We start from the raw sequence: 24,911 nt of genomic DNA on the forward strand, positions 1-24,911 counted from the left end.
AACCTCGTAGATACCTAAATCTTCGGACATCTCTTCTCTTCCTTAGATATTTTATTTGCTAATATTTCAACTGATGTTTTTATTGTTACGTATAACCAACCAATTTGATCGATTTAGCTTTAGTTTTTTTCAATTTTGGTACTTGTGAGTTACGTAACATTTTTTTAAATTAGATTCCAGAACAGCTTCGGTACTTTCTTCTAAACTACACGATGTATCGCATACACATTGTAAAAATAAACTTGCGGTGATTAATCACCATGGACGCACTGATTTATTTAACCATGGAACACGTATCTAGTTATTTAAAGCTTGCCAGAAGAGAACTTTTCAATTGCTGTATACGAAACTACAGGAAGTACTGGATATACGTTCGTTTAAAAATTAGCCTCTGGTATTTAAAGAAGGCTCTTAACTCTTTTGAATATTTAACAGGAGGAGACGTTAAACAATTTGCTATATATTTCAATTTTTTTAGATAGCAATTTAATTACAATCGTAATGAATGTATCGCGATAACTGTTACTCGCATCGCCATATTGTCGCGAGAAATAAATTTGGGAAATAAGTGTGGAAACCACTTTAAACGCTGACGTTACTCGATGAAGTAACGCGATTGCAAGACGGGGGCGGCCAGGATCAAACTTTATGTTTATTGTAGCTGACGGCTGGGAAATATTTATCGACATCCGGAAAGGTGTGTTCGACATTTTAAAATTCCAGCAACTCGCGCAGCTGAACGACCTTATTGGCCTGCTATGGGTTAAGCTGGAGCGGCGGCCATTTTCTATTTATGCGTATCGGCGCGAGGTGCCACTTAGGCGTCCATCGAAATCCTTGATTAATGATCTTTGTCTAATACTTTTTTCGATCGTGGCAGCAGGAAATATTAGTTGAATATTGCGCCATGTAAAGTCACGTGTTCGAGAAATTAGTTTGTCGGTTAAAAATGATCTTTCGTTAAATGATACAAGCGGTATACAAAGCTTTACAAAAAGGATTCACGTTAAACCTCGAGAATTTTCTTTGCAAATGAAGTCCAAATAAAAGTCCAAAGACCATCGAATCGACGCATCGAAGAATCGAAAATGAATTCCAATTTTTGTAATATCTTGAAAACTAATATTCAACTTGGCATTCTTCGATGAAAAATGAAGAAGCGTCACAAAACAACGGTAATTACCAAAAATTACAGTTTCACACCACACTTCGATATCTGCTATTATCATTATCTCGAAAGATACGAGAGAGAGAGAGAGAGAGAGAACAATTGTGATAAACGAAACAGATGTCGGATGTGACTCGCAGAAGTAGTTTGTTGCTAGTTTAACCGTTCTTATCACCCTGCCATTAGAGTCGCGTTCGCTTCCTTGGGTCGAGGCGTTCCACGCGGAACGCTCGATCGAATATTCATGAGATTACGCGGTTTTAATTATATTTGCAATTATTAGAGCATAATTATCCCGCGGATGCAAATCGCCGAGCAGAGACAGGTGCGTTGCTGCGTCGTTTCCGTCGCTTCGTTGATTAAATGCCCGCTTGCGTCGTCGTCGACTCGTTGGAACGGAGGACAAGAAAATACGGAAAACCGAGGAAATGTCCAGACGAGGTTCTCGGGAGAAGTTCCTCTTTGACGGTTCCTCGGAAACTGCGAACGGATTCGTAACTGCAAACAAACTCCGCTCGACTTTTTACGAACCTTTACGGAAACGTTGCCTGGTCTTAAACGGAAGTGGAGGATGCAACGCTCTCAGCGTTGCTCCGCGGTGTGTTTTTCTCGTCTATTTTGATTGAACGAATCCGAAGAGGCGTCGAGAGGGATGGTGCTCGTGATTTTCTCCAACGATTCTCTCTTCCCAGTGAAACTTGGTCGCTGTGGAAAATGGCGACTTTGTTGGTTCTCCGTTTAGCTGGCTGTCCCGAGGCTTGTTTAAATTAACAAATCGAATCCAGTGGAAAGTTGGTGAAACGGCGACGGGGACTGTTTGATCTCGAACGGTTTGCCGAACGTGTTCGTACGTACTTATTTTATGAAACGCGTTTCGATAGGATTTCGTCTGCTTTATTTATGCGACAGTTCATTCTCCGAGGGTACAACCGATCGAGCTCGATTTTATTTTCTGAAAGTCGCGTTTCAATCGCCGCTGATAATTATTTTCAAAGGTTTCTAACACGTCGGAGAAAGTTTCGAGCAATGTTGCGTTCCACGATTCTTTATCTGTAATTGTAGATAATTCCTTTTCTCAGAAATTATCGACGAGTTCGATAAGCTTAAAAGAATTCGGTAGAAGTCGTGATTTCAAAATTGAATGGATTCAAACTGCCACTCGCGTACCGATTTATTACGCCTTTAATCGTTACTACAATAAATTGTGCCGATGAATGACTATCTACGTACATTTATTCGCCACATAATCAGCTTCGCGAACTTTGCTGGAACAAATCGTATTGAATCATTCGTACAATTATACATTCCCAGTAATCATCGAGTCCATTCTTGAACAAAGTTCATCAAGTAATATAGAAATGGTGGAACCAGAAGCAGTTGGATTTACTAGATATCATCGCGTACAATACAGAGTATATTATTATTTATTTCTGGAAAGTTCACTGATATCGACTCGCAGCAAAAAATAATCAAAACCACCCTACCATCTCCTCAGATAAACTTCGATCTCTCGTTTCTCTTTAGTCTCCCTGATAAACGCGAGCGTAACCAAACTTATGTATGCAATCGTGTGTTAACATTTTCAAATCTCTTCTGTAGTCGAGTATATCGTGAATTTCTATAACGAATCGAAGATATCGCGACTACTGTTTCCATGTAAACCTGATTTCTCGTATAACACGGCAAATAAGAGAAATTCAATTCGTTGCGTTTTTAGCTTCCTCGCGTAGTTGCTCGGTTGAAATGCTGAGGACCACTTTTTTGGTGGCGTTTTAAATGTTAAATGAGTGTCGAAGGAGGAAGAGTCTCAAAAGGCGAGAATTCTCGTTTCCTCCAACTTCGAGGATCGATGTCACCCCTTAAATATTAATCATTACCAATGAAAAAAAAAAATACGTAAAAATCCTGTATTTTCAATTACTCTACAACTGTAAAGGTGTAAAAGGTAACAAGATTTACTTGTTGGCAAATTTTTAATTTTGAAAATTGAACAACCAGAAATCAGACATTTAATTTTCTACTGAAAAACAGGGTGTACAATCGATATACGGATTGCTGGTGGAAGTAACGTTTGTTTGTTGAATACAAAAGGGGGTCGAAGGAACCATTTGGACACGGACCGAAATTCTGCTAGAGAACGACGGGTTTCGTACTCGAATTCGGCTGGTGGAGAACATTCGTGGCCAATGAGTCACGGCACGCGAGTCGCATCAAAGACAGACGAACGATGAATATCTTATCTATAAATACTTTGCTCTTGACATTTCGGACGAATAACGAAATTACGGTTAATTCGATCGGATTAAAAGGATCAGCTTCATTGGACACCGCGCAATCTGCTTGATCGATGTCCATAATTTTTGTATCTTTAAAAAGACATCTCTTTTCCTGTTTTTATAAACGGTGAGCTTTTTTGTGAAAATCTCTCCAGAGTGAAAGGACTTTTACTGTTAATTTAACGAGACTGAACGAAGAATTCTTTCGTACCACACCTCGTGTCGTAAACCTAGCGATCATGTCGATCGACGCGTGGTTGTCGAACAAGTGGGCCTTAAAACTGCCAAGTCATTTGCTTATTTTCGCCTAGACACAAAACCTGTCCGTTCAGATAGGAGCTAACGAATGGAGGAACACTTTTGTCACTTCTATTTCGAGGTACAAACACGAGAGCATCGTCTCTGGAACAGGTGGCTTTCCCAGCAGAAACGCGTGACGCGTCTCTATCCGCTGTCGTCGTTTCTCATTAGACAGCCGCAGCACGCGTTTCCGTTAACGAGCTCCGTTAAGGTCAGAATCGTTGACCAGCCATTTGTACACACGTACACAGGGAATTAGAATTTTTTTCACTAATTTCATTGCTGAACTGTGCACACCGTCAGCGTAGCATAATCGTAACTAACGTTACAATTCGACTCATCCTGTGGGCAGACAGACCACCCTTCTTTCGTAAATATTGATTTTTTGAATTCATCAAATTTAAACGCGTTTTCGAAGCTGACAAAAGGCGAAATTTCATGTGCCAATACTGTACAGCTGAATTTTTTTGTTTTCACTGACATGGACCATTTGCGGGTCGAATTGGACCCCCTGGGATCGATACAGACCTCACTTTGAACCAGAGTGACGCGTCTGCGCAACCAAACGACGGTTTAGACCGCTTAGTTTAATATTTGATTGACGTACAAAGCTGATGATTTCTCGTTCGCGTTTACCGACGATTGTTTACGGATCGAAGCGGCGCTGCTTGAATTCAGTATCGACAAATACGGGGAAAGCTCTGAAAATCGAGCTCTGCAAAACGTTCCTGGCCTACGTTGAAACCCAACCTACGGTATTGTCCGGCTGCGGTTTTGATCGAGCATAATCTGCCATTTCGCTGCTCGAAATGCTTTCCAGTTCACGATTAATTGTAAACCGTGCTCGTGGCTGTGTTTACATTTTATTTTCAGTAATGGTATATCGTAGTGTTTGACTAAAATTTTCTTTTAAGACTGCAAGATTGCTGTTTCATTATTAAACAATTAATTTAAGAGAACTTCAATTTGACGATGATTAATGGGTCTCGAATAAAACGAGATATAAGTAGATTTAATTGGTTACCTTCTGCGTTCTTAGATAACAGAAAAAGAGGCGCACGATGGAAATTACACGTGGGACTAATCGAAGAAAGTAAAAGTTAGAGACTGTGCATTGAACGTCGCTCAATTATCTCTGACTCTGCCTTCGCGGAACGAATTCGTGCTAAACAAAAATCCTCCGTTTCACTGAACAGAAGTTCATTAAATCTCTACGTTTAATTTCTCATCTTCGACTGTGTTAAGTATCAAACCAAGACGAATCGAGTCTCTGCTCGGATAAATCCGTCGTAATTAATTATTCAGTGACTCGTTAAATTGATTGAATTTATTATACCGGTTCGAGGAGCCAGTAATAAGTGCTTCTCGATGCCGTTCGATGACAATTCGCTGGATCAGTCGTCGCGCGATTGGTATCGCTCGCTCGCTCGCTCGCGATAAAGCTGGCGGAGTCCACTGGTCTGGTTTTAATCGAGGTGCTTTTTGTTTTCGCGCGCTGATACCGCCGCGCAGGTTCTCGGAAAACCGCTTTCTGACCCGGGACCGATCGTAATTGCTACAGAAATATCTGGAAGGTTGCATCAGATTCGCGATAACGGTAGCACGATCGATGCCTCGCGTTTCTTTCGACGAGGAAACCTGTTCGTCACCTCCCGAACCGGCCACTCGCGTCCACTTTTGATCCCCTCGCGATTATCATCGCGCGCCGTTTGTCGAAGTTGTCTCCTGCGCCTCTTTTCTTTCTTTACTCTTTCTTTCTTATCCGTCGCAGCTCTCTCGTCGAATCATACGATTCGTCGCAGAGAACGCGAATCGATCAGCGAGTCGTTTTCCGATTACGTCGCGAATTAGATTTCGCTAGCGGTTGCGAGCAATTCTCACTCGCGACGACCACTTTGCGGAACACTGGAAAGCGTTTCGCAGTTTTCGACCCTCTCGACTGCGTGCAGCCAGGAGCAATCGAATCGAGGCTCGTCACGACTCGCCGCGTACCGCGATTCGCACGGTTCAAGCGGCGCGAGTCGCGTTCTCGAGTCTGCAGGTGTAACGCGGTGCAATAATTTCGTTTTTATCGGTCGACGACTTTCACTGCGATCGTGCAACAGGTATCTAATTACGCAACGAGGAACAATCGCGTTCGGATCGCGATCGATCGTCATTCGATGCACCTTCTCTCTTCTTCCATTCGCGTTGCTCGTACGGTTCGGAGCAGTCGAGTGACTTGAATTCGAGGCGATCGCTAAGTAGCTTTCTTCGAATCGACAGCAGCCTCGGTTCGTGGCCGACGTGTACTCGTGTGAACTTGTCTCTCGAATTCGACTTCGCGATTTTAAACGGTGAATGGAAAATCGAATGATTGTACAATAAGAAAATAGCTTTCAGATTTAAGAAGAAGTTCGATTTAGAAGGTTTAAAGAGGAATTGAAAATGTGTTTCAAGTATGTACCAGGTTTGCATCGGTTGGGCCAAGTTGACGAGTTACCTCGACTCCTGCAATGCAGACTTTTGATACAAGTTCCGTACGGAAAAGTGAACTCGCTTGAATTCAAGTGAACGAGACTGGTTCTCAATTGTACAGTTAATAAGAACGAGTCCGCGGAGACCAGAGAAATGATTTAAAAACCGTTAACCAAACTGATTACCCAATATCGAGATCGAGCAACCCGATTAGTCCGAGCAACGAACTATAAAACGGCATTTACATTCATATTAGTCATTGTCAAAGCGACAGACCGTGGATCGTTCTTTCAGGTGTCGTTCAGGGTCGTTCTTCGGGTAAATCTTCGTTTCGCAGCTGAGTTTCCTTCAACGGTATTTCCAGTTGCGCAACAGTTTCTACAAAATTGCTAGAATAGATAAAAATGAACGGATTAAGTTCCAATCGATCGACAGAAACTTGACGGACACTCGCGTTCGATTCGCGTCTAATCAATATTCTTAACGGTCCTCTGATTGTTCGTCGATTCATACTGGGATCGAGACGATGACGAATGTCGCTTTTTATAGTCGCGATGTTCCCTCCATCGAACGATCGATAAAACCATAACGTTGGCTCTTCGCTGGATGATGCTCGAAGTGGAATCTCGAATAAACGCTGGCATTTCTGGACGTCTGCTTACTACTGCGACTATGCGGAACGTCGTTCTCGTAGGAACGGTGCTCGAATCACGCTTGGCGATCACTTGTCTTCGTTTTCCACTCGTAGATGAAAAGCTGCTCGTTTACATTTTCATCGAGCTCGATTAAATCTTCGTACGAAATCGAGAGACTCGAGTGTCGTGGATTTGTCGAAGCGTGATTTAGAATTGTACGATTCGAATGCAGTGCGACTCGACTTGTTCGAATACAAACTTCAGTGCGAGTAACTCGACTTGTCCCATCGCAAACTCGAACTCGAATAGCTCAACTTCTCCGAACGCGAGTTCGAGTCGAAGCGAGTTAACTTCAGTTAATAGGACTCGAGTCGAAGCGATAAGGCTGTTAAACGCAAACAGAACATTTCACCCTGGCGCAGATTCGATTCTTTGGAGCCTCGACGGAGAATGTGCAGGCGGTCACGTAGAACGTTCCTCCCGTTCGAGTTGATCTCGCAACAGCGGCGCGTGCTGCTGTTGTCGCGTCGAGATCCGGCTTATCTCGCGAGTGACACTCGCCTCCGAAAATTCGTCTAACGCGGCTTATCGTCACGAATTTGCGTACATAGGGGACTCTCTTTCCCAGAAACCTCTCGAGAGCCGCGTGACCCGTTGAATAACGATCCGAGCGGCGGTCAGAAATCCGCGAACCGATTGGCCAACAGATGTTTTCGATTCGATACACGTTGGCTCATCGACTGATTGGAACGGTTGGCAAAAAATTCATTCGCTGGACAATGATACGAGGTCAAAGTGTTGTTGTATATTTGGTTATGTGGAACATGTAGATAAGATAGGTGCAAGGGAAGATTAGATTGTCGCACATTCGCCAACGGTGTTGCTTCTTTTTTCTTTTTCTTTTTTTTTTAATTATACATTTCGTAATACGGCTGGAAAAAGCGTCGACGCGTGTTTAGATTATTAATATTTTAATCAGATAGCTCTCGAACAAGTTCTACACTTTATTTCGACCTGTTCAAGATTCGTGTAATCATTGTCTATTAAATATAATAATGGGAGGATTGATTAACCCATTACCGCGGATAATGGTTATAGTCGTTCATTTTTTAGCGATGTGTAGGCAAATTATGGCAGATAGCCATTTTACATACTTTTATGAATAAAAAAAAAAAAAGAAAGACACTTTATACTTAATATCCATCATCGACCATCAACGAAATTCATGGTAATTACACGCGCGAAACAGAAGGCAGGAAAAGGAGAGAAAAATTTGTACCGTAAAACGAAAAATCGGAGAATTCGTAAAATTCGAGGAAATCGATGAAATTTCGCGTTCGCGGAAAGCTTTATGAACAATTTTTCTTGCTCCCTGGTAACCATCTCCGCTTGAGATTGCGCAGAATGTTTGTTCGAGGTGTTGTTTTTAGAATTTTAGAGGCTGCTCGAAGCGGTCTGGTTTCAATTGTGGCGATTCCGTTTCGATATAGATTTACATGCGTGCCATCGCGCAGACATCGACGAATTACCACGCTGCTTCCCGATACAAAGTAGATACGCATAATTAACGAGGTTCAACGCGGACCGTAGATCTTGTCGCGATAACGAGGCAATTTTAATAATAAAAGGATTAGCTAATTGCGCTTGTGATAGATCGTACGCGATCTTATCTAGCTATTTTCTGTGGCCTTTTCCTCGGCTACGCGTCCGCGGTTGCTGTATCTCGAAAATTCCAGCCAATTATCCAAAAAGCCGTACATCACTCGGATAATTGTAGTCGATCCCGGTATTACTTTTAAGTCCGCCTCTTAAATTTCAAATAAACATAATTCTAGTTCGCAAACGTTGCTGAAATCGTAATTCACCGTAAATTGTTCTGTATAATTTCCGTATCTACCATCAAACATCAAAAACATTTGCCCCTTATCTCGCTTTTTATCTTCTCTAAATAATTCTTATTTGAATTTTCTTCGAAAATCTAACCGAACCGAATCTAAAATCGCTCGCATCGTCTCGTCATCGATCGTATCGATGAAATTTCGCGTGACCTGAAATTTGCGTCCCTTCCACGACGAGTCTGGCGATCTCAATAATTGCCCTTAATTGCTTTCGCGAATTCGAAAAGAAAAATAAGCTTTTCGGCTACCCTTCCGGCTACGAGAGAAAGAAAAGCAAGGTTCCTCGGGTAATATCAAGCGCGCAGCGTTCGTAACTTTCTCTTTGCGTCGCTGTAGCACTCGCAGCACCTCCCACCTTGATGTAACCCTTCGTTTCGTTCCCTCGTGGGAACTGGCCAGAGCCTCGCGCCGGTTTTCTCAAACAAATCGCTGGCCAAGATTGGGCAAACGTCCGCGCGACAGCTCGTTTTTGCGGGGCGCGAGTGAAAGTCTGCTGCGCTCAGGAGGCAACCACGCGACGCGGACCCGCCGCCATTTTGCACCCGGAGCTTTCCTTCGTTCGTCGGAATTTTATATTTAATCCACGTCTGATGCACGTTTCACGATCATCCGAACGTCTCGATTGCTCTCTCCTCGGACGAGTTTTCGCTCGAGCTCGTCCCGTTGTTGATCTCGCGTTTTGTCTCGAGCAGTCCGCGTTCTCTGAAATCCGACTGCGCGTGATTAATTCAATGTACCAAGTAGTCTTAATGTTTCTCGATGCTCGCAAATATTGATAGAAGAGTGTATTCTTTAAACATTGATAATTTTTGCTTTCCGGGTTAGATTAGAACAGCTAGCTACTAGCTGCAGCTCGGCCTTGCACGGTAAATTGTCGCTCGCTGTGCGCTAGACACAATACGTGCACGTTAAACCAAGGATGCACGTGATTAAAAGAATAATTAATTCTCACGAGACGGAGAGAGCGGGTATTTTCTATTTATTTATCTCTCGTGCGTTTAACTTTTTTTTATTGTTAAACGTACGAACACATTTGTTAACGAATGTTAATAAATGATTACCTTAAGAAATTATGCGTGCCACGTTGTTTTCTTTTTCGCGAGGGGAAGAAAGAAGAAGGAGATGATCGAAAGTAGTAATTCGAATACGTTGGTTTAGCATTTAAGAAATTTTCCCGACGAAATACTTTTTCCGTGGCAGTATATTTCGCATTAGCGAAAATATCAGCCGAGTTAATATGAAGCCGCTCGCGGATTTATGCCACGGTTTCCGCAAGGAGCCCTCCGGGTCGCGTTAATAGCCAACAGCCACGGAGGACTTACGAAAATCATAGCACAGGTTTAATGGCAGCGCGGCTGATCGCTAAACCCTGGCTGGCTTCCATGCACGCGGAATGCAAATTTATTTTACGTCCCTCCGCCGTCCTCTGTACAACTCGATTAGGTCGCATTAATGGCACACCGGAGCGGAGAATTTCTTGCGGAAATCAGAGCGCGCGGAGGATTTACGGTAGCACGTTCGATCATGGAAAAACGCTGAGCCTTGCTTTTTACGCGCGCGGAATGTAAATTCATTTCACGTTCTTCATTCCCGTTTCGCGTTATCGTTGCGTTAACGTGCGATAAATAGCGGGCAATGACAATGATCTCCGTTGAATGAAATTTATCCGATGTTTCTCCAATTCAAAGCTAGATAAATTTCCTTTTTAATACCATTTTTTATTCCGATCGTATCGTTCAACTGTTGTCTGTATTTTATAAAATGGTACATACACGCGGACCGACGCTGCTGATTTTTCTAATAATATATTACCGAAGAATAGCGAAAATCAACTTGTACAGACTTACGTTATTAACCAAACGAGATCAAATTAATGTAATAATTACTAACGTTATCCCCAACGTCATCCCATAAATTTCATGTTTCCAGACGGTACATTCAGATTCGTGTCCAGCTATACGCGTATCATTTTCAATGTCCTTCCGATCGATCCAGCACCCTCTCTTTGACGCAGAGCTCTCGTTTCACAACGGCTCCCATAACCGGTCATTGTCACCAGCTGCAATTAAGAGAGCGGTTCCTCAAAGAATCTCGCGAAAATCGGCCAAGGTTAATCAGCCCAACTTGCAATATCGATCCAGACCTCGATCCCGTTGGCCATTCCTGGATCGCGACGCGTACGAAACGCGACGCGTCCCAATGCTCGTTTCCACCATTTTGCATCCAGAACGCGTTCCAACAATTTGAACGAGCAATTCCGTTGGCGATTACACGAGCACCGTTTCCCACTGCAAACGACCACCCATAACCAGTGGTAATCGACGGACTCGCGGGGTTCTCGACTGTACACACGTTTACCCTAAACGCGTCGAAATCGGTTCCTCTACACTGGCTAATGACCGTTTAGGGCTCGATAACGGTGTAGCTCGACGCGAAACGAGAGCTCGCCCGCGATTCTCTGGAGCGCCGTTTGCCATTCGACGACGGCGCGCCGCCATTTTGGTCCCGGATGGAGATGCGACTCCTCTCGAATTTAAAAACGCGAAAGCTCCCGTTCAGATAGGAAGGTTGAAAAAAATCGTTTCTTTAGCGTGAAACGTCTGGCTGGTGTAGGAGAGAGCATCGAATTCGACGGTGAAAGAGAAGGCTTCGAGATGGGCACTCGGGTAGTTGGTTAACGATAGGGATCGAGGGTTAACTAGATTTTAGGGTTAGACTGGTTCGAAACGGTGGCTGGACGGAATGTATAGATCGGGGTAAATTGCTTTATTAGAATAATTCGAATTCCGTTAATCTCAATGAATTCTACGCAAAACTCTTACTCGCACTGGCCTTTGTCCAGCAAACTTTTCCTTTCTCCGACCTCAATTAGTAAATATAACTTGTAAACGTAGATTAGGTAACGCGACTAGTTGCTAATCTATTCTCGCACTGTCCACCGTTACTTCGTATTTTCGTACAGTCGATACAGTGGTAAAAGTTAAACATCGATAATCTCGAAATAATATAATCGCTTTGCACGAAATTATTACGCGAATATTTCTTTTAATCTGCGCGCGTACATCTGCGTGTACGAATAAAAATTGTGTACTTTGTATATCCGGCGATAAATCGCGGACGTGCGAACGTAGACGCATTTTGCCAGCGAGAATACAGCTCGGGGGGGTTGCGAAGAAATTCATGCAGAGTCGAATCAGGGGTTGTTTGTTCGCTCGCGCACGTGCCTCGAATCTCGTTGCTCGACGTCGCTCCTCGTTCGCGATGGTAGCGAGGAAAATCGTCGCGTCTGTTTGCATGCAGCCTCGTAGCTTTCTCGAAACGAGGCAGAACCGGGCGGAAAATGCTCGCGTCGCAGTCGTGCGATGAAGAAAGGAGAACGGTTCGAGGTAGCGGCGATAGAGTCGTCCGCGATTCCAGTGCTCGGGCCATAAACCTGTCTCCAGTCCACGTGAGGTTGTTGATAAGCAGTCGGTTGATAAGGCTGTTGGTGGAAGGTGCTCGTCGTTTCTTGCGCGAAATTCGTTCCCAGAGGAAAACTTTCTGCTTCACGCTCGACTGTTTTCCGCGAAGATCGTCGTACTTCGACTGTAGAATCTTCGTGTTTGATCGCTTTTATCGCTGTGTCGTGTTTAGTTTTTAGTTCGAGTATCTTTGGAGGATTAGCAAATTTTTCCTCGCGCACTGCAAACTCTCGAACGAGGAGGAAAACAAGAAGAGAGTCGACGGCTGATGGAAGTTCATTAATACGGAAGCTTTTTAAGAGTATTAGATGGTATGTTTGGAAAAGCAGTTTCTCTAAAGAACTCGCGTCGATGAAAATGGTGGAATCGACTATTTTCGTGAAAAATGGCTGCTCCGCGACGTTCCTAATTGTTTACCATTACTCTTCGATTAAACTAAAGACGGATGCACGCCGTTTTCCGTCAAATCGTGCGCCGCTCTCCCGACGAAGGCTCCCAGGGTTAACGAGAGGCGGACGTGCAAACCGGTGGATGCAATTGGTCAATTCGTCCGCGGTCAATTAGAGAATTGCAACGATGAAAATACCGGCTAGCTCTTAATTCGATTCAGCCAATTAACTCTGTTGGTCCCGGCAGAGAGACGGCGACCATAGCCGCCGCTGTCGCAGCCGGCAGCGTTTCTCGACAGGCGCGGTCTTCGAACGTTTTCCATTTTATTTTTCTCTCCTACCGGAGGAGAACGCGAGAATCCCCAAGAAAAAAAGAGCGTCCGGTGGTGAGCGCGCTCGATTCGACGACTTCGTGGATTCATTAATTTTAGAAACGGTGCTTATGGCGTGGTTCGAAGTTCGAACGCTCCGGCCGTTTCAGCGAATTGGGTCAAAGTCATATCGCGGTGAAAAACTGTCCCGTGACATGCTCGTGAATCACGCGAACGATATGTCGCGGGTTGCGCAATCGAGTTTCAGTTTGGGAGCGTTGTGAAAACCGGAGTTTGGGAATAGAATCGAGGGCTGATGGCGGCCCGTTCGGTAGCTGTTTGGAAAGCTTCGATGCATCGTAGTCTCGGAATTTTAAGCTCGAATCCTAGAGGGATCAACGCTCGCTATCTTTTTCTGTCGTCGAACAACCCCTCGATAAATGCTCGAAACGGATTATAACACAAAATGGCTGACATAGTAATCTACCTGGTGCTCGTAGACACGATAGAACCGTGACGAACGAAATGACATAATGATTTGTACTTTCATTACGATGGTTTCTCGTCCGCGTTGCACCATAATTCTAAGCGATTAAATAAGCCTGAAGAAGGAAAAGGATCGTACATTCGTATCGAGATACTTGAAAGAGAACGCGCGCTGTTAAAAGTGTACGGCGTTGCAGCGCGTTAAACAAGGACGGTCATTGCGAAACCTATTAAAATATTAACAAAGTTACATTAGAGACTTCCTGACAGAGCGACGAGCAAATTGCACGCAGTTCCAGCCTCCGTATTGCTCCATAATGAGATTAATAATCTGTGCAGCCGGGTAAGAGCAGGTTAGGTAACGCGCGGCTCGTCGATTCAGAGCTGCTCCCGCTAACGACGGATCGTTAAAAGTGGATTATGAAATGAATTTACGATTGGCAGACAGTTCGAAAGCTGTTTTGCCCGCGATAACTTCCTACATTTTCGCCGGCTGTCTACATCAGACCTGGCTACTGGCAGAAGAGGTTAATCGAACGAGGGGAAACAGAGGAGGCTCGCGGTGTTTGCCGCCTCATTATCAATGAGAATCTTTATTGCCAGCTCGAGATACAAGGCACACGAGTCCGCTTGGCAGAAATTTATTTCGCCAACCTCCTCTGCGTTTACGCGTGCACGCGAGATTCATTCTCTCGACTGCATACCGTCGACTTTCCTTCCAGCCGTTACCTTTGTTTTCGTCAAACTTTGCTCGACCGATGCTAATCCTCGATTCGTCTTCCAGCTTCGAGCAACGAGATATCTCGACGCGATCAACTTAATATTACTTATGATTACTTATGATTGGCGAGTCAGGTGCGATGTTGATATCGAAATATCGATCGAATAATCGTTTCGAAAATGACGTTTCGCTCGTTCGTATTGTTACGAAGGTACAAGTGGCTCGTTAATCTCGGTAAACACCGATGATACCGATTTCTTGTCATTCAGTCGCCCATTGTTGCCTGTAATCTATGTAGCCGTGCTCGACGTTCCTCGAACATTATTCTGAATCAGGCCATTTTCGTATCGGTTTGCACGGCCCGTTTCGATAATGTATCGCTTCGCTGGAAACGGCGCGATTCCATTCTCGCGATGAATGAATCGGACGCCAGTATCGCAAGAAACACCGTGACTCGTGCATTTTTCAATTATAACACCGGGTTTATCGAGAGAGCCGTTCGAAAACAGGTGGTTCTTCGCTGCGATTCTTCTCTTACGCGTGCTCGATTCGACGAACGACGAGAGTCGACGACGTCGTTTCAGCGTTTCAAAGCCAGAAGCAAGACAAAAGCGAAACAATTTTTTTTTTTTACTGGCAAAGCCTAGGAATCTTATACATCGATGCGTTTACGATTTTTGTTCGAACGACGAAGGACAATCGAATAAGTTGACCTCGAATTATTTGACCAGTCGTAACGCTGTACGAGCACGATGTACACGCGTCCAGCAAATTGCCAAGCGATATGCCAAGCGATATGCCAAGCGATGCGATAAGTATCCACGGCGTGGTGTACCATGGGGATGAAATAAGCGCGTCCATTTAAACGTTCCATCGTCGTAGAGCGCATCGAGGCTCCTTGAAACCCGCTATTTCCCCTGGAATCGGCTCGCACGATCGCTCTTGTTCGCCGCGCGATCCCATAATTATTTCGGGCAACCGTGACGGTGTATCGAAAGAGAAATAGAAAGAGAAAGATGGAGAGAGGGAGAGGGAGAGAGAAAAGGCTGTTTGTAAACGATCGTAAGAACGCGAAGTCGTGCTTAGTGCGTCTTCTGTGCGTGTTTCTTGTTGGGTACACTTGGTCCCGGGAGGTGGGGGATGCGCCCGAAGAGACAGTCTCGGCCGAGTGCCTCGACGTGTATAAATACAAGCAGTCGGCTTCGTTCTCGCTTAGTCGCTGCGATACTCGATTCTGGTGACGGGCTGTCGATGCATTCGTGGTGTTCGTTGTTTCCCCGATACATATTTCCGATTTGTTCGGTAGAAACCGGCTGTCGTGCCCGCCGGAGTGTGCTCGGTTAGCAGCAGGTGCGCGTGCGCGCGAGCCTCAGCCAGACGCGATCGTGACAGAACGACGACGACGACGACCACGACGAGAGAGCAACGAAGCAAAAAAGAAAAAAAAAGAGAACGGGAGAAAGAAAAAGTGAGAGAAAGTCGGGGGGGGGCCGTCCTCTACTTCTTTTTCGCTCTTCGATTACGTATCGACCGCTCTCTTTATCCGGTCGGTCCGTTCGTTGGCGGGGACGCACGAGGGTCCCTCGATATTCTCGAGCGCTGTTTCGCGAGGGTACCGGAAGATCGCGCGTCTCGCCGCGTGTGCTCGTTTGAAAATCGGTGTTCGCGATCGATCGATCGCGCGCTCGAAATCGCGACGCGATCGCCGGCGAGATCGCGCGAGCAGAGGCGTTAAAAAGGGACGGAGTGTCGCGGTGCTTCGGATAGATGGTCGTTCGTGGCGAACGAACGGGCCAGCCTTGACTCCGCTCCGGTCGTTTCCACGTACCGTCTAAAGAGAAGAGGGAAAAAAAGAGCGCGGCTCTCGGAGCAGCTATCGAATAGTCCCGTGTCGTTAACCTGAAAGCCGTCCCCCTACCGAGCGAAGACGGAAGCGACGGAGGTTGCTTCGTGGAAATTAGAAAAAAGGGGAAAGTCACCCGGGAGCTTCGTTTGTGGAAGGAAGCAGAAGAACAGGAGGAGGAGGAAGAAGAAGAAGAGGAATAATAACACGGTTTTGCCTCTCGCGGGAACCGTTATCAGAGAGTCGAATTCGTCGACGAGTTCGGTGGTGCGTGACGTGTGTGATTCAGCGTTGTTCGCCAGAGACGACGACGAAGACGAAGAAGACAAGAAGAGGAACGGTAGCTCCGACGAGTGGTTCACGACGAAGCTTGGTTCGAATCGGTAAAGAGACGAGGAACGAGTTTCCAACAAGGGCTTTCGAGTTACTAGAAAATAGAGAAACAAACGGTTGGCAAAAGGCGCACGAGGGGGAAAAGGTGGTAGTAGTAGTAGTAGTAGTAGTAGTCGTCGGGCGAGGAACGTCGGCTGGTTTCTGCGCGCGATTCCTCCTGGGTCAACGATCTGCTGGTGGATCTCGCGGTGTTCCCGGCCTGTATATAGGTGCACACACCCGCGGACAGGTCTGATCGATAATACACACAGGTTTGCGGCTGGTTCAGGTCGGCGTTGGTTGGTACAGGCCGCGGTGTGTATTCGTGCCGATAGCACGTTTCACGAGGAGTGAAAAGGCGGTCACTCGGTACGCCGCCGTGGCTGCTTTCACCGACGCCGGAATAATGCCGTATGCGCCTTAACGGTACGCGACCGATGCCTTCCGTATTTCCCAACCGACGCGCCGGGAAAATGATCGCGGATCTCGGCTAATATCTCGTCGAGCGCGCAGTGTGCCCGCGAGAAGAGTATCGCGCGCGCGGTGGTTCCATGTTCTTTCAACAACGCCGCCGTTAACTCGTTCGCGCTCGCTCCTAGATAAGTGTGTCGTCCTTTCGAGTATCGTAGAGTGTGCGTGCGTGCGTGCGTGCGCGCGTGTGTGTTCGTGGTGCGCGCGCGCGTTCGTTGGACCGCGCGGTAATACAGAGTGGAGAAAAAGGTGGATCGGCTACGGCCAGCCGAGCCGGTTGCCGCTCGCTTCGTAGCCCCGTGGATCGATTCGGGTGTCGTAGCATGGAAACCAACATGTACATCAGCAACGAGCCGCAGAACAACGGTCACTCGGGCACCAAGTACGCCTCGACGAACTCGATACCGTCGATGGTGGAGAAGGAGTCGTCGTTCGCGAAGCTGATCGGTGCGGTCGGCAGGAGGGACTCGAGCGCTATCTTGCGTGACAATAAGGGAAGGAGGCACAGCGTGCTCGAGGACCTGAAGGCGCGAAGGGACAGCCTGTTCCAGAAGGCGAGACGCGGCAGTGTGATCGAGGAGAAGGAGAACGCGAAACATGTGCAGAAAGATAAGAGGCGGGCCAGCGAGGGTGGCCGTAGGTGCTCCGTTTTTTACGTCTCCCAGGACCTGCTCGAGGAGAATCAGGAGCTGCTCGAGAACGAGCGGATACAGGCGGACGTGGAGGGGAAGAAGGCTCGCAGGAAGTCGTGGCATATCCTCGCGAAGCCGCCGAAACTCGATCGCAAGAGGAGGAAAGGGATAGCCGGTGTGCCGACCCAAGTTGGCAGCGCGGACGGACTTTACGCCCAAGCGAGACAAAAGAGGCCCTCCTGGTGGAATATATTCGTACCTGACTCCGTATCCAGGTATTTACCGCTATTCTACCTCGCGCTTCGAGCCTTTTCACCGAGCGCACACGTCGTTACTCGAGATATTCCTCGACGCTGATAACGCGACGCGGTGGTTCGCAGCAGCTCCTCCAACGAACATCGATTCGACTCCTAACGAAACGTTATTCGATGGAATTGCAACGCAAACAAAATGGTTGTTCCCCAGCGGAAGTTTGTCTCTTGTACTTCTCGCATCATCCAGCTGGTCCGGTTTTTCTCGATTATCGTAGCTATCGGTCCCGTGACGCGATGCTTTTATTTTCATTCGTCTCGAACAGAGTAGACGAGTGAATTGCCGCTTGGAACATAGGTTTCTTTCTCGTTTGTCGTCCCGGCGAAGGTTGCGGTTTATTCGCGACGTTATCACCGTTAATGGCGCGGGACCAAGGAAAAGCCGTCGCGGATAGGTAACGCTGGCGTTTTGTTCGAGAGAACGTAATCCCAGACTCGTCCCCGGTAGACGAGATCACCGGTTCCGTTTCGTTACGCGTTCTCCGTTATGTCGGATAGGCTCGATCGATTTCGAGAAAAGAATCGCGAGACTGGGGTGCATCGTGTAAATATTTAGTAAAGTCGACGTGCTCGAAGTCGTAATCCGTGCCACGCGTAATCGTGTCACTTTTCGGACAGCCGCGTTTATATTACGTAGTCGAATGGAAAGCGCCTAGCGATAAAAAACCCACTCGATTACGCGTACAAGTCGAAATTGTTAATAATTCACCGGCAGCCATGATGTCACGGTTAAAGCTGGACGAACGAGCTCTAGCGCCGTGTTCCATTCACGTGGTGTAGCGGACCGTTGCATTCGTGTTTGTCTTCTTCCTTCTTTTCGATGGAACAAGAAGACAGAACCGCCAGGATGAGTCTCGTCTCGAAGTTATCGATCGGTCACTCGATAGCTTGAAAGTTACACGCGTTACCGGAAGTAAATTGTTGAGTTATGGCTCGTTTATCGATGCTCGATCTAGCGTTGTTTCCTGAAACGAGAAACTATTCCGGAGTTCCCTCGTCCCCAGGTAATTCCACGATTTCCCTGCGCGTTCATAAAACGCGGAAATTGAACGTATCGGGATTCAGCGTGCGTCTATCGCTCGTCCGTGTCGCCTCCGTCATACGAAATCGGTCCTCCGCGTTGGATAATCCGACGGCGTCGAAGGAAACGCGGTGGCAACTTTTCCAGAACACGACGATTGTTTTCGTCTTATTGACTCTCTCTCGAGAGAGAGAGAGAGAAAGAGACATCGAGCTCATCTTTATCTGTGCTCGAAGGTTAAGTCCCCTTTATCTACACGGGAGAACATTTGCAGACCACTCGAACGATCGTTCTCGAGCGGTCACGTGGCACCCATGAAAGGAACGTAATATCGAAAATACTATCAGCTCTTTATTGATCTTTTAATGCCGTCGTTCGGTTAATCGACGGGCCACTGTTAACGTTTACACCCGACGATTACGCTCGTCGTTCGACGTCGATGTTTCGATCGTTTAATTATCATAACAAAAAATGTGACCTCCCCAGTCTGATTACACAGCCGTTTTATTGCTAACCGAACGTCAGTTTTATTGCTGTTCCAAGCATCGACGCGTTGCTGCTCCCGTCGATTCGACAATGGGACGTAATTCGAGAGAAGATGTCGCAATCGATTGGCTTTTTTATTTTCGACACCGCTACACGCGTGTACGAACATCCTCGAGGGAACGCCAAGCGTCGAAAAATCCTTATTTTCCGTCCATCCTTCGATTCTTACACGCTTCCGATGATTACGCAGCTTTATACACATTCATCCTTTACGATCGTCATTAAACGTTCGTTACGATCGAATCGCCTGCTTCGTTACGCGGCAATAAAAAATCGAAACGTAACACGGAGAGGATGAGACTCGTATCCTATTAAAATTCTAATCCCTCGCAATTTTCTCCCTCTCTCTCTCTCTCTCTCTGCTCGTCGAGCACAAAGAACGTCGTCAGAAGAATTCTCGTTGCAAGAATTTCGTGTTTGCGTCTCGAAACGGGCGTATTGTTCCCGGGCAAGGGAGAAAAAAGGAGGAAGCTTCCGGTTGGACGAGCAGCATTTTTCGCTGACGATGAAAATTTGCGAAGAAAATTGGGTCGATCTCCTGAACGCGGCCGTGCTCTTCCATTTCCGTTTGGAAAAATTGATGGCACTCGTTTCGACGTTAATAGTCCTGTCCGCCGGTTTTTCCCTGGCTGCGTTCGATACATCGCGATTGTTAACTCCGTACAGATTCCCCGATGATTCACGGCGCACGTCACTGCTTAACCTTTTCTTTTGTTGCACGCGGAGAAGTGTCATTGCACTCGGAGAAGCGAAACTCGTCTCTTCTTTCCTGATGCAAATGTTGCTCGAGCGAGGGGGAATATTTTTCCCGCTGTATCACGTTCTATTTTAGAGAGTTGTTGTTGCGATTACTAAAATTTATTCGACGAGAATCTAATTTTACTGAGAAGTTTCTCGTTTGATTTTTTTTTTAGTCTTGTTCGCGGCGTAACGACGATACTCCTGTACAACAGTACAAAATTAGCTTTACACGTTCGTCTTCGACGGTCTGTTTCAATGGTAAATCGTTTCAAGGAATTGGCCAGCATCCTTTTTCACACGTTAGATCAGCGATGCGGAGTGATGTGAAAATGGGAAAGGTAAATTCTTGTTGCGATTCTTCGAGTTGGAAATTCCGTTACGCTCGATCGCGATGGTATCTCTTGAGAAGTGAAATTAATCAGTCGCGCCTCGTTGATATTATACACTCGGACGAGTTATCAGCTCGCAACAAAATACACTTAACTGGTTTACATCGTGAAATAACAAGCTCCGATGGAATCGACGCTACATTTCCTGTTTCGCACATTTTTTTCTTACGCGAATCTCCTCGCGTTCTCGATGAACTCGACTTTTTACGAATAACAACACGCACGTTACTATCAGAGTTTAGTATTTTCATTGGACCGCAGGAATTCGCGCGCCTAACTTTACAAAGTAACAAGGAAAACTAATAGAAGATTGAATCTAAAGTTAATCACATGCCCCGAATACAATTTCCTAAATACATATATCTACAACATTGTCGTCGTCGTCTCGATAGTGAAAACAAATTACTACTTATTTACCATCGATTGTGATTATAACGCGGATTGAACGCGTGCAACGCGAAGCGTCTCAGCCCGCCCCATTCCTCCTTGACGAAGTCAGCCACCCTTTCTCCAATCATGTTCAACGCTGCAACGGGGTTGCCAGAGATTACCTTGTCGAACAAAGAGAAAAAGCAAAAATGAATACGTCGATTCGTTGGATCTTCCAAAAGAAAAGGAAAGGAACAGAAAGAAATAATAGCTGAATGAACTCTCTTACTCTTGGCATGACTGATGCGTCAGCCACCCTCAACCCCTTCGCGCCGTGCACTTTGAGCCGCTCGTCCACCACCGCCATTTTATCTTGCCGCGGACCCATCTTGCAGGTGCCTGCCTGATGGTTTTCCGGTCTCGTGTTCCATTGCACGGCGCATCTCCAGTAATCGTCGCTGCCTTCTTTGTGCTGGGCACATTGCGGCACGGTTACGTGGCTAAGCGTCAAACCGTGTTTCCGCATCGTCTGTGTCTCCGATAACTTGAAAATGGCGCGTATTCCCTGGACTATGACGTTGGCGTCGCGCTCGGTACCGATGTCGTTGCTCCAGATAAACGGCGGCTCGAGCGGATCGTTGCTGTTCAACGTGATGCGACCTGCGGACACGTTTTCACCTCTATTCGCGTCTATCACTGACGTGTTCATTCAGCACCGTGAAATTGTGTCATTGTCGCGGTACCGTTGCCTCGCGTTCGAATGCGCGCCGTTTCATTTCACGTTGGATAGGAATTATCACTGAACTGGCACAGAAACATTCCGTAAACGGATGGCATCGACGACGCGCGCGTACGCGCGGCACGCAAATCTTTCAGCGAATTTTCGAACTCCGCCCTCTGTCCAAGGATAAAACAGCTAACCGGATCGATCATCCTACGTGAAATGAATAAGCCATCTTTCGATATCATCGTTTTCATCGTTCCGTTCGCGTCGCGAGATACCGTGAAATATCGCGAAACTGGTCACAACGAACAGAGGTACTCGATGTACAATTTAAGTGCCAACTTACCCCTGCTCACTGGATGCAAATTGACGGCCGCGAAATTAATGTCCGTTTTGCCTGGCTTCGACGCGGCAGACTTTCCACGCGGGCACGCTGCACTGTATCCAGAGCAGAATATCTGGATATCCGGATCATCCGGCGTGGTAAGACTCGACGCGAGTACGGCAGAGACTTGCGCCAAGCCTGTGCCGGAGAACGGCCCGGTTTGGTCCCGCAGATACTGTCTCGCGTTGCATTCGTTGAAATCCGAATGCGACGACTCGTTCAGAGTGAAGTACACGCCGAACGAGTGATGATTGTGCAGATTTTCACCAACGCCCGGTAGATCGATCGCGACGGGGATCCCCTTCGATCGTAGATGCTCTTTGGGCCCTATTCCCGAGAGCAGCAACAGCTGCGGCGAGTTTATCGCTCCTGCGGACAGGATCACCTCTCGTTTGGCCTCGACGAACCGCTTCTGCCCGTTCTGCGCCAGAACAGAAATAATACAGACGGATCGAATCGGATTAGAGAGAGCAGCGTTAGTTAGTGCGTTTCGAGTCGGGTCCTGGAACGATTCCGTTACCATTAGCACTTCGATGCCCGTGGCACACTTGTCGTGCATTCGAACTTTCGTGACGGTCGCGTTTATGGCCACGTGAAGATTCCTGCGCCTCGCGACTGGTCTGATGTACGCGTCGACGCTGCTCACTCTCACGCCTTCTTTGCTGGTGGTTTGCACCACCGAGAAGCCGGTTCTACGTTCCCCGGTTAGGTCCTCGCTGACACCCATACCTGCCTCCTCCGCCGCGCGGAGGATCTCCCATGCGAAAGGCGGCTGATATGGAAATCTTTCGAATAAATAATGCTTCAGCTTCAACGACCATACGAACTGGTGCTGGTGGAATTTTTTAGCCGAGAGTCAGACGAATCCGCGCGATGAATATTCATTTATCTCGAAGAATCGGAAGCTTTGCTAAAATTATTATCTGTTTATACGTAGAAGTATTTTATCGAATAAGGGAATAGTAAGTAATTAACTTGGATTGATCTGACTCTTGAATAGAGAACTGTTCTCGTAAGAACACTATTTTGAAACAGAGAGAAAGAGAAAGTATTTCGCAGACCTTTGAACAGTCACAGGTCCTCCTTTGGAGTGGTACCTCGGACTAACCCTTCCGATCTCTCTGTTGTCCTCTGCTTTCAGGAAGTACGGCAGGACCTGCGAGAAACGCGTCGCGAGGATTTGAAATATATTTCTCTCAGCCTCGATTAATAACGATACGTGCAGCGATCGATAGGCGAACGTACGTCTTGCCAGCCCCATCCCTTGTTCCCCATCTCGAGCCATCTTCTGTAATCGTTCGGATTGCCCCGAGTGTAGGCCATGCCATTATGGAGCGTCGTTCCTCCGAGGTTCTTACCTCGAGGCCAGTAGCACTTTCCATTCGTACTTAGGCAGGCATGCGACTCGTTCGACGTTTGATATTTCCAGTCCAGTTGGCCGCCTACGCACGTCGATTTAATTCTGTATCCTTTTTCGAGGCAACCATCGTTTCTGGTACCGATCGTAACCGATCTGTTCGACTTGTACGTCTCGAATCGAAATAGGAAACGACGGTCGACGATAATAATCGTCTCTTTCGAAGATAGTAGTTACGGATGGTTAAATTCTCGCGGTGATGAAATTGAAATTGATTACCAATGTAAAGCCCAACGTTGCTGGGCACCTTAGAACCGGCTGGCTCGTCTGGTCCCGCTTCGACCAACAGGACACGCCAATCTGGCACCTCGCTCAGCCTCCCGGCCACGACCGCGCCGGTTGCACCGGCTGCGCATTTAAACATGGAACAGACGAATGCAATATCCAAGCGTAGACTCGTAGGCTCTGTACATTTGCGAGCTTTTCAACAAAACGAACGTGTGCTACGTCGAATCGTAGCGTTCGAAAGGAGAACGTCTTAAGGTTACACCAGTGAAAGTGGAGGAGAATTCAGCGACGCGCGTAGCGGTCTACGGTGCGTGCACAACCGGGACCAATGGCGGCTCGTAAAAGTTTTCGAGCGAACTATTACCCAATTTTATGGATCCTATCGTTAGTCTTTTAAACGTTTCGTTCGTTAAAATTGTTTTCGAAGGCGAGGAGAAAACTAGCTGGCAAGCCAAACTTTAAACTCCTCCCAAGATTTCCCCTGTTTCTACCAAGCGCGGAGATTTCAATGCCTCGAGTGTGTCGTACTTTTTACACCGCGCGCGAGTGAAGGTGTTCGACGTTCTATTTGGTAACACTTACAGCCAACCACGATGAAATCGTAACTGTAACTCGACGGGTCCTCGATTGGTTTAATGGGCGAGCAAGGGGCGCCAATTCGTGGATTCGATACGTAGAGGCTGTTGAGGAGGGCGAGAAACGCGAGCCCCGCGTTCGCGGAGCAAACGTCGGTCAGATAAGGCCCTGCTGCGACGGATCGAACGCATGGCGGAGGTGGTGCTGGGAACGACGAATCCAAAGAACAACTCTGCAACGTTAACGAAATATAATTATTTACCATACTCGAGGGAAACGCACGGTGCAGTGGAGCGCGAACGCGCGTTCGCGTTCCATTGCACTCGTCTGGACGTACGCTTAGAAAGTCACTTAAACGCGCACTGGTCTCGAACGCGCACTTTTTCAAGTCAATGAGAACCGAAGATTTCAAGTCCAAGTAGCTTCTACGTGCGTTTACAGAAATTTCAAGTCGAGCGAAGAACAAGTTCGATTCGACGGAATAGGCTCGCGTTATTTAAATACGAGCAACTTGAAGTCGATTGGCGCTCGTTCGATTAAAATTCAGCGAGTTTCCGATTCCTCGCGGAACGTGCATAAAAACGCGTCGAACGTACCATCTCATCTAGCAGGATTACCTAGGAACGTATGCACGGTGTCGCGATCCTCTTGAATACCCGTAAACCGTCTGTCACGCGTGCCTTCTTTTATACCTGTTCGAGCGGCGACTATTCATCAAACTGCAAATACAGTACCGACTGCATATGCACGTCGAGTGACAACGCGGCCATCCATCATTATATAT

The 24,911-nt window shown here is 46.8% G+C and overlaps 2 protein-coding genes across 13 annotated transcripts in view; one reads left to right on the top strand and one right to left on the bottom strand.

Moving 5' to 3' along the window:
* The window catches only part of Mtd (TLD domain-containing protein mustard), a 177,419-nt gene that overhangs the window by 62,515 nt on the left and 89,993 nt on the right, over positions 1 to 24,911 (top strand). For 2 of the 12 annotated variants that reach the window (XM_076904037.1, XM_076904076.1), the window contains exon 1: positions 17,024 to 17,695. The exons of 4 other annotated variants lie outside the window; for them this stretch is intronic. In XM_076904037.1, the coding sequence (XP_076760152.1) occupies positions 17,112 to 17,695 (584 nt within the window). In that variant the 5' untranslated portion in view covers positions 17,024 to 17,111. Of the gene's footprint in view, positions 1 to 17,023; positions 17,696 to 24,911 lie in introns of those variants that run through there. 6 more of the 12 variants (XM_076904045.1, XM_076904096.1, XM_076904064.1 and 3 more) reach the window with 6 other exon arrangements.
* Positions 20,811 to 24,741, bottom strand: LOC143428991 (glucose dehydrogenase [FAD, quinone]-like). The gene is made up of 9 exons (XM_076904333.1): positions 24,724 to 24,741; positions 24,134 to 24,359; positions 23,543 to 23,671; positions 23,152 to 23,348; positions 22,968 to 23,062; positions 22,427 to 22,691; positions 21,868 to 22,327; positions 21,087 to 21,457; positions 20,811 to 20,979 (listed from the first exon to the last, which is right to left on the bottom strand). The coding sequence occupies exons 1-9, from the start codon at positions 24,724 to 24,726 to the stop codon at positions 20,842 to 20,844; spliced, it is 1,884 nt and encodes a 627-aa protein (XP_076760448.1). The 5' UTR covers positions 24,727 to 24,741; the 3' UTR covers positions 20,811 to 20,841.

Source organism: Xylocopa sonorina, chromosome 1, assembly GCF_050948175.1.
Source record: "Xylocopa sonorina isolate GNS202 chromosome 1, iyXylSono1_principal, whole genome shotgun sequence".
Classification (NCBI taxonomy): Eukaryota; Metazoa; Arthropoda; class Insecta; order Hymenoptera; family Apidae; genus Xylocopa; species Xylocopa sonorina.

Excerpts from the sequence above, each read along its gene's own strand:
- LOC143428991 (XM_076904333.1), bottom strand. Across the intron at positions 22,692-22,967 it reads GGACCTGTGACTGTTCAAAG|ATTTCCATATCAGCCGCCTT; the intron begins GTCTGCGAAATA and ends TTTATTCGAAAG. Across the intron at positions 22,328-22,426 it reads CGGGCATCGAAGTGCTAATG|AACGGGCAGAAGCGGTTCGT; the intron begins GTAACGGAATCG and ends GTTCTGGCGCAG.